Below are 10,519 nucleotides of genomic sequence, written 5' to 3'. Positions count from 1 at the left end.
CTCTAGTGTCAGCGAGCTAATATCTCTCGCTTATTGCTTCATCGCCGCTGCTACTACACACATGCGTGGAGCCTTGGCGGTTGGGCGCCGTGACACCCTGCAGGTTGTAGAGACACCGATTCGTCACAATACATTTCACGAAGAACTCCTGAAAAATCCGTACGACACTATAGTTTGCCGTGACACGTCAATGAAACGTAAGGAGTGACCAGGCATGCTCCGATACAACTTGATACACCACAGTGATTCTGATGTGGGATGCGCATTCTCTGGCTGGAAATCAAGTCTCTACTGTAATCAGCTTTATCAAAACGAGAAAAGGAACGGTACACTCATGCCCAGCCTCTATATAAGTTACAAACCAGTATACAACATGCTGAGCTACTGGTTGTAAGATTTATCGAGATCTTGCGTAAGTTTATCACATTGATTTCGCTCAGCAGTAAAACTAGTAGTACCTCCCACTAGAATTCATCCTCATCTTAAACAGCAATAGAAATATCTGGTCGGTAAAGAGCCAGCGGCTACTATGAATAAGAGACAGATGAATTCGGCACACGTCCGTTACTCTCCTCTCTCCCGACTCTCTTCTCCTCTTTCTCTCTTTCGTTCTCAGATACATATACTCGCCTCTCTCCTCTCTCTCTCTCTCTCTCTCTCTCTTCTCTCTCTCTCTCTCTACGTCTTCCTCTCTTACGCCTGCTGCTATTACCCCTCTCGCGCTATATACATTACATCTGTTCGCTCTCTCTCTTTCTCTCGCTCTCTCGTGCTCTCTCTCTCTCTCTCTCGATCACCCGCTTTCACTCTCTCTCTCTCTCTCTCTCTCTCTCTCTCTCTCTCTCTCTCTACTGGAATCGACCTCCTTTTCTTGCTGTGGCGCTATTTACCTCCATTGGGACCTCTTTTTCCCTCAGCGCTACCTCTCTGTCTAGTCTATCTTCTCCTCTCGCTACTTTTGCTGCCGCTTGTAGGGTACTAGCGTTCTGTGCTATTAGTTTCCTTCTAATCGCCTTCTTAGCCAACCCATCTATAAATGATTTTACTAACGTTCGCTGCATCCCGGGTGCGTGTCCTATATCTCCTGGGTAAGCCGTACTATATACCCTGGCGATGCGTTCCTCGAACTCCTGGATCGTCTCGTCCCGCCTCTGCATGATTCTTTTCAAATCTTGTCTCGCGGCTAGCCGTTCGAACTGATCCCAGAATCTCTCCCTCATCAGTTCTATTAGCTCCTCGCCACCTATCGCCGCATTCTCCCTTGTTTGCCGGATGCAGAAATCGTATGCCGACCTTGCTGTAGTCATTAGGAGTACCTCCTTTAGGTCCGCATTCGCCCCCATCCAAGCGCCTATCCCCTCTAACTGCTTCTCATATTCTCTAAATTTCATGCTATCTACCTTGGCATCCCCCGTAAATTTCCGTATTTCCCGTCGTATCCCCTGTAGTTTCATCTCATCTCTTATCTCCCTTACCACCGGACTAAGCGCTTGTCCCATAATCTGAACAATATCCCCCATATTTATCCCTTGCGCCATCGTATGCCCTAGCTCTAGCGTCCCCCAAAATAGCTTACCTCAAATCCCTTACTATCTGTTACCTGGCCCTGCGATTTCTGAAACGGAATGTGCATTAACAGCTGGAAAATAATCGGATTAGATCACTCATGCGTTCATGCGAAATTTTATATCCTGGTCGCACGGCACCATTTTATGTCACCGCGTGCTTCTTTAATTAAGCCCACGCGTGACGGCGTGATCATATTTATGTTTTAATACCTTGCGAAGGAATAAACCTGGCTCGAGGATATAAAATACAGTTATGTGATAAACAACGCTACGCAAAGTCTTATATAATACACACATGAATCATATTTATTAATCACTCTCCTCCAAGCACCGCACGATACAATCTCAACACCCTATTGGTTATAAAGTCGTCATTTATATAAACTACCTGACGCCAGCTACCAGCGTCGTGTCTACCTTCGTTGATATTACCACTAGCTTAATCTGTGTTGCATCCAGACAACGGACATATAACCGCGGTACGAGTAACCTCTTCACTCCGCGACACATATATCCATACCGCGTTAACGCGTATCCCTTCACCGCATCACTGTAACGCCGTACTCACTCTTACGCGCAATCACAATGATCTAAACTATGCATACAATCTAACTATCATACAAAGAAGTAACCATATTTACGTGAACGCCATCTGGTCGGAGGAGTCTTGTTCAGCTTCGTCTCGGCTGGTCCCAGCACACTCTATATCTTACTCTGTTAAATGCGGCTTATTTATCTTACCCCGTGTCCACGCGCGACCTCTGCTTTTGGGTCAAAGGGCGTATCGGCCTTCTCCCACTTGCCTATTATTACCCTCCCTTTGTTTCGCTTCTACTAGGTCAGTCATGCCCTTGTCCTTTTGCTCTGGCTGCCCGGCGGTCTATTATGCAACTGTTGTCCGTTCCTGCCCGTACCGTCCTTGGTTACACACGCACACATGCACACACATGTACCTGCACACGCACGCACGCACGCACGCACGCACGCACGCAAAAACGTGTACCTGCACACGCGCGCACACACGGACGCACGCATACACGCACGTGTAAGTTCACACGCACGCACGCACGTGTACGTGCACACAAACGTACGAACGTGTACGTGCACACGCACGCACGCACGTGTAAGTTCACACGCAGCACGCACGTGTACGTGCACTACATAAACAGCGCTTTCTATCAGAACATGTGGTCATTCATCTGTAAATGTCAAGCAGCACGCTTCGCTTCTGCCAACCATGACACATAACAAATACACGTGACCTCATCTATGACGTCACGTGAAACACTCCTATACTTACGCAGATAAGGTCTATGTCCCCTTGACCTCTGTTTCACCTGGCTCGTTGAGCTATTTCTGACTAATATATAATATATCGTTAGGGTTAGTCAGAAATAGCTAAACGAGCCAGGTCAAACATAGACCCTACGAGCATTGCTTGTGTTGTGACGTATGTAACTATGTGATATTTGAAAGCGTTAATAAATTCCAAAATCTAATCTAATATACTTAAGATAAACTAAACATTCAAAAAGGACCAACAAAATAGTGACCATAACCTAATGATCAAACAAGCTGATCATAATTTCACCATTGTCAATCTCAGATTCTGTACCTTCTGTAACAACACTTCAATAGATCATGTGTATTATTTAAAAGTCACGCACCCAGTGTAGGATGCATGATTCGGTGATGTTTGTAAAACGTCTCAACTCGGCTGCCACACTCGATACCCTGTCCCCGACCCATGCAGTATTTCCTGTTTAAAATCGTTTAACATCTGTTACTGTTGACTCTTGGTTGTTCGCCGCAAATGCCCTACCATAACCTAGCTACTATGTATTACTAGCTAAATTGTCTGGCTCTCATGAAATGACACCCATCTGCTAGTTATTCATGCAATACTGCCTGAGCCTTCCTATTGCATTTGGCTTTCTCTTGCAGAAGTTCTCGTGTTTCAAACTTGAAATAATAATGCAGACGGTATCTCAGGTATATGTATCAGCTTTACGATAACAGTGTTTTAATTCAGAACAAACATTTTTTCCAGCTAAAACAACCTCTTTCCCCGACATCGCCGAGTATGACGAATAGCTCTTGAAGCTCTGTTTGGGAGTTGGCCCAACTTGCAAGGAACCGCGGCCAGCCATCGGATACGTTCCCGGAGGCGGCCTGCCACCTTCGCCACCTCCCGTCATATTCGCATTTGCAGACGATGACACAAAATGTGACTCATGGGATGATTACTATTAACAGCTCGAGGTGTTTGAGTATCTCCATCCGGGATGCAATATCGTTAACGATAATGTTGTAAACAAACAAAAAAAGAAAAGAAAAACGCTTTCTTATTTCCTATCCCATTTTGCTTCTAACAATGTGCACAAACGTTTTCTTTTCAATTACCTATTAGTAATTTTTATTGTGACGTAGCATTACATTTCGCCCAAGCATTCCCTTGTATTAATTAATCACATTGTACGCGAGTTGTAGTAGTTAGTATGACGGTGGAGATTCAAAAGTTATACATATATTTTCAATGAGCTTGTATTATAAAATATAAATATATATATATATATATATGAGTATGAAATATGGAATGTGAAATGAGTATATAAACATGAAATGAATACGTTCGCTGTTGATACTAATGACCACATTGGAGGACAACCACAGATTCCCACACTTCACGAGCGATCATCCATCCATAGGAATATGCCGCAGACGACAGCACATCCTACATCACTCCTGTCAACGCGCGAGTCAGTTGTGTCACTTCTGCTGCTACCTAGCTGCTCCTGGGCACTACACTGTTGTAAGATATGCATTGCTTGTACCTGGTGTTTGCTTGAGTTGATAGCTATGCAGTGTTGTGTAGTCTCTGGTTATTGTATTGTGTGGCTACAACGTTCCATTTGGCTTCAGGGCTTTGCACACGTATCTGACTGTACACGAACCCGTAATAGCTTATACGATCACGTGCCTATATACGATGCTACATGCGTTATACTTGGCATACACGCCATTATAATTGATGACGTAAACATCTTCTATATATTGTTCCCATAATCAATGTATAATAAAGCATTTCTCAGAAACTAGTTGTCAAAATGAAGTTTTGTCATTTCGATAGTGTAACGTTCCCCCTTTCTCACATTGCCATTTTCCCTTGCGTGATCCCCCTTGTGAGGTGTCGCGTCAACTCCTCCGGCTATTACCACTGGTCTAAGATTCGATCGCTGGATTGTGAACTCGACTGATTCGTCGCATGATGTGGTGTGAACGAGGAAGACAGACAAATCAAATTCAACCAATGTGTTTAATCATCAAATAACATGAAACTTAATACACTTACGGATACGCGCAGATCGGTCTCATGAGATATGTAGATTCGTAACACAATAAGAACGTAGGACACAGTATAGGAGCCGGCTTAAGGCACGGTAGGAATGAGTAACACCATGAACAGAAAGCCAAGATGGTGAAAAACCGCGAAAGCTCTCTTATATCCGAGTACACCCAGTTACTCCTGATTGGTCACTGGGTGGATTTACATTGCATTATTCCGTGATTGGTTAGAACAAAGCCCAATTTGCCGTTCTGATTACAGGCTGTACATAAACAAAGCAGTGGCATGACAATTTCCCGCATACAGTTTCGCGCCTGAAGAATACCCTAGGTCCAGAGTGGCATGCGCCTTAACCTGCAACATAGGCTGGTTCGCCACAATAGTTCTAAAAACCTTAAGAAGATTAAATAATTAATCTTGTAAAGGAAATTATGTCTATCAGCACCATAGAAAGTGTAACATGATGTCTAGAACTGTTTGACTACCTGCCTGGTAACAAGGAAGGCAATTAGAATCCTTGTGCCTATTGCACTTGTTTAATTATAATTTATATCATGGTTTTTCAAATAAGCTTCGCTTGAATAGGAAAGGCAGCCTAACACTAACAGCTGTTCTGTGTTGACAAACAACTCGCCAGTCACATAGTAATAAAAACAGTATACAAGTATACATATAGTTATATAGTATATACATATAGTTATATAGTATATACACGATTATGCTTGTACATGGTGCGTTAATATGTAGAAATAAGCTTCCCTTGCATAGAAAAGGCAGATATACATCTGTAATGTTCAGCTGTTCTGTGTTGACAAACAACTCGCCAGTGACATAATACTAATAGTAATAAAAACAGTATATACGTATATTTTATATCTCTTGTGTAATAATATTGATCTAAATAACCTTTTTGGGTCTTTCGGGAACCTAAAAAACTTAGTCCGTGTATTTATGGCGACCGAATATTGCAATTAAAAGCAGAGTAATCCACATGGTTTCCTAACAATCTCCATTGCAGCATCCAACGACAGACGACGGCCACTACGTGGCGCTAGCATTCAATTCAAAAATGGCTGACCAATGGGAATAGTCGAAGTGACCGTGCTCGGTGATTTATATGCTCTGTCCTAACCCTAATCCTAACACTAGTGCTGCCACGTTGCGGGACCGTCCTTCCACGCCCGGGGGATAGCAACACCCCCAAACATCAACCGTGACAAAGGGGGATACAAGCTCAGTCACGTGTTACCTGCATAATACCAGTCGCCATGTTACGCTTGACTGCGTTCGCTACACTGACGCCTGTAAGCGAAGGCAGCCTGAAACAGTTCGCAAACCTCGTTATCGAATAAACGCAGAACGAGGCTAAGCAGGGCTAGACTGGTACCCGTTCGCCACCTTTACTCCGGAAAGTATCCTTCGCTACACTGACGAAGTTAGTGTAGCGTGCGAAATGTCGACCGGGTACCAGTCTAAAGCAGGCCGCAAATCCGCCCCAAGCATATATTTATTATGGTGGTAATCTAGTTAATGGCTTTATCAGAAGCATGCACTTTTTACAGTTATAAATTATATTATTATAACTATTACAAAACTAATATAAACTATTATAAACTATTATAAATATAGTTATTGCAGTTGAAATGTAGACGGAAATGACGTCGAGCAAACTAGGACTGCTCGCTGATTGGCCGTTCTGATTCTGGCAGCAGCCACCCACTTTCGTATATAGGTGTTAAACAACAGTAGAGGGCCTCCATAGGCTGCAGGCCTGAATAAGCATCGAACAGAAATTTATTAAAAATACTCACACTGTTACTACACTTACAAAACATACACTTTATTCATGTTAAATAACTACAGATTCATGCTCTATGCTCCGCTCAAAACTTTTGCCAGCTCTATGATGCGAATTTCTGCAAAGTTGTCTGAACACATTTCATACGAGAACAGACCACTATTAAATTCTCCATAAGATCCTATACTTAAGAATTGAATTTCAGGAGCTGAAAAATAGTATTTCGGCCGAGTGGCAATATTAAAGCTAGGTAGCCATGTACTTCAGCTATGCACCATTAGAGTTATGACAGTTGTCCGGCGTTTTGAAAAAAATATCGCGAATTTACTAATCGACACCACGTACATTTGTGCCTGAAAAACAGTCGCGCAGTCGAATGGGGGCCATACATTGAAAGGATTCGTTTTATATTACCGGTAACCATCCACCCATCTCCATGTGCATGTCATTGACACATGCACGATAGCCAGCCTAAGCCAGCCTAAATAATGCAATCACAAAACGTCGCGTCAGCTTTAGTGCACGAGCTGCAGGCCCTCTCCGATTGGTCGGCCGATGACGGCGCGTCACATCCTTTAACCTAACCTAACAGGGTAATGAACCGGTAGTGATTGATAGTGGACGACGGTCACGCGTCATACACAAAAAAAACACCAACCGGTGCATGACGTCACGAATACACAACAAGAATAATTTCACTTCTAATGCTTTCTCGCGACGTCCACGAGGCATCCAACTTGCGTGCATAATGCTAATTATCAGCACTCTAGTGCCGAATTTCGGCGAAAAAATATGCCAAAAAAGGCCCTTTCTAGAGACGAAATAGTGCAACAATCGCGACGCTTACTGTTTGTACACCTCCTATAATCTCTGGTTTGGAGAGAGAGAGAGAGAGAGAGAGAGCGAGGAAGAGTCAAAGAGTCAGAGATACAGACAGATATAGACCGAGTAAGATACGGAGAATCATTAGCCTAGTAAGTTATGACCTGTCTCGCGTAAACCTAGTGTACGCGCATACCCTGTTATGGAGTTATATAATATAGTACTTATAAGGAGAGTCACTGAATACGTATATACCCGTGTTGTTGTGTTCTTTATATTACGAGTCCGATACACGTTAGCAAAGGGTGTTACATATACACTCACGCGTAACCACTAATACCATCACGGGTAGAAGAAGGCTAAACCCTACAAATGTCCACGTTTTGAGGTTCGCTAGTTGTATGGCCTGTTTGCATATCAGCCTGCTTCAAAAACGCGACGAATACGCATACTCAGGAAAAACTAATTTTCAAACTTTCGGACCTCCCTTAGGGCCATGGCCTGATGGACCCCCTAGCGACTGGCGCCTCCGGCACTCGTTAGGTCCGTATACTCGTTGGATCGCACCCTCCCGTAAAAAAACTGCCTAGGGGCCTGTGTGTGCGTCTGCGTTTGCGGGTGTGGGTGTGTGTACTGTGTGTGTGTGTGTGTGTGTGTGTGTGTGTGTGTGTGTGTGTTGTGTCGTGGTGTGTGGTATGTGCGCGGTGCTGGTGGCGTGGCCCGTGTGCGGTGTGGTTGCGACGCCGGCGTGTGGGTTGTGTGTTGTGTGTATGTGGTTTGTGTTGAGCCGGCTGCGGCGCGCTGCGGCTGTGCGTGCCGTGCTGGTCGTAGCGCTGGTATCCACTCTAAGCCACGTAACTGAACAGCAGTCGACACAGATGTATTTTATTATTCATGATTTATTTACAGAAGGGAAATTTACAATACCTAATAGCATTTTTACAGGGATGATGAAATACCAAGCAAGATTTACGAGAACAATTGCAATAGTCCATCATTGTGGGCCACAGTTTTTGCCAATGTGTCTATCATTTTACACGATTAGTTTGCAATCTCGTAATTTGACAGGAACAGATTGCATTACCTGATTAATTTACAGAGATGTTGGCAATACCTCCATCATTGTAGGTCTGTAACGGTAAGGGTACTGCCAGCGGTTTCAATGGGACGTCATAACATGGTAGAGATATTTTATCACACCGACAACATCCACAACCATGGAAAAACATTTCAATTTTACAAAACACAACGCAAAAACATGCAGAGAAATTTACACACCAACCCCAACACGGGTTCGTCTTTTTTAAGATTAACATATTTACAAATAACATCGAGTATCACATAGGAATACATGTTCACCACGGGCTTTCCTTTGGTCGTCGCGACCTTAGCCTAATAACCAAGGTCAGAATAATTAAACCTTTAAGTGAATAATAACAGGAAGTATAGAGTTGGATAAATCTCTACATGCATCTAAAATATTTCACATTGTGTTGGTCGTTTACTTTATACAATTTTTTATTTGGCTGTTGACAAGTGAACAGATCCAGTGATGCAATCGTGTAAGCTGATTATCATAAAATCCATATAAAGCACCATCACAGTTTCCAACCCGTGTACAAACACAACTACGTTTCAATGGAATGTAGCCAGTATTTTATTACTGCCAGTACCATCGCATTTTCCCAGAAACTCTACGCCCACACAAAAATGCTGGCCTTGGTAACACTGTTGCGACACCTATCGCACATCTCTGACTGAAAATCCAGCCATCACGTTGTCCAGAACCTGGTATGTCTGAGAACAATATACATCAATAGGATATATTGCTTCTCAGTGATTACTGTCATGTTGCAAACACGACACGTAATACAACCACCAGGTATGCTACTGTGCGAATACTATAGATAATGCCATCACAATTTTACATACATTTCACTAATGTAGTGGCGAACGTTGTCTGCTAACTTCACAACAGCCATCGCATTTTTCTCCAGCAAGCCAAACAGACAAAGAAATGTTGCTGCCATTACGTTTTGTGTAACATCAATCTCAGCAAACTTACACCATGCCGCGGCACCTTTAATACAACACGCATGCCAAACATTCGTCGCATCATCTCAGCAAGATGACACCACGCCGCGCACACTTTCATACAGACATGATGCCAACTCGATCGCGCATCATCTCAGCAAAATGACACCACGCCAGCCACTCTTTTTCATAAACAACCCCACTCGATGCAACATCGTCCCGATCATTCAGCAAATGACACCAGCGCGCGCACCTTTTCATAAACACGATTGCAACGCATCGCTGATCATCTCAGAAATGACACACGCCGCGCACCTTTTCATACAACACGATGCAACATTCGTCAATCCATCAGCAAACACCATCGGATGTTGCAAAGACCGCCGATCTTTTGCCAGAACCAACCGAGCGAGTCTCGCCCCTCGTGACTTCGCTACAGCCTGCGCAAGCTTAATTCGCTGCACCGCCGCCGCGTTTTCCTACGACCCCGGCCAATCACAAGGAGTGTCGTCTTCCGCTGCGTTCGCTCGACCCGCCGCCTGTTGGACGGGTGCCGAGCGCGCTCTTCGCGCCATCGCCGCGGAACGGAACGCGCGACGACACCTCGCGGCACCCGTTGCAAAAGTCGCTCTGCGATCCCCGTCGGCGGCTGCCGGAGGGGCGCGGGCGCTCGCGCATCAGCACCGCCCGCTGCGCGGACGTCGGCGCGCCGACGCCGCGCTCCGTCGGGCGCGGACCGCAGCATGCGGGCACGAGCGCAGTCCTCGGCCCGGCCGCTCCCGCTCCACGTTCGCGGCAGCAGCAGCCGCTTCGCGTCGCCGAGAACGCGCAGCTGCGCGCTCCATCTGCGTGAAACGACGTGAGCAGCTCGAAGCAGGCTGAGTCCGAGCGGAGAAGACGTCGACCTTGTGCGAGTACTACCGCCCGCTACAGCTCGGGACTCACTCCTTC

At 45.0% G+C, this 10,519-nt stretch overlaps 1 protein-coding gene across 1 annotated transcript in view; it reads right to left on the bottom strand.

Moving 5' to 3' along the window:
- The window catches only part of LOC106813396, a 17,960-nt gene extending 15,641 nt beyond the window's left edge, over positions 1 to 2,319 (bottom strand). The window contains exon 1 of the mRNA XM_014817532.1: positions 2,210 to 2,319. Coding sequence (XP_014673018.1) covers positions 2,210 to 2,220 — 11 coding nt within the window. The 5' untranslated portion in view covers positions 2,221 to 2,319. The remainder of the gene's footprint in view (positions 1 to 2,209) is intronic.
- Between the last annotated feature and the right edge of the window lie 8,200 nt (positions 2,320 to 10,519).

This window comes from Priapulus caudatus, unplaced genomic scaffold (assembly GCF_000485595.1).
Source record: "Priapulus caudatus unplaced genomic scaffold, Priapulus_caudatus-5.0.1 Scaffold766, whole genome shotgun sequence".
NCBI classification, from domain to species: domain Eukaryota; kingdom Metazoa; phylum Priapulida; class Priapulimorpha; order Priapulimorphida; family Priapulidae; genus Priapulus; species Priapulus caudatus.
Note: the sequence above shows the minus strand (reverse complement) of the source record. Positions and strands in the feature narration are given on the sequence as shown.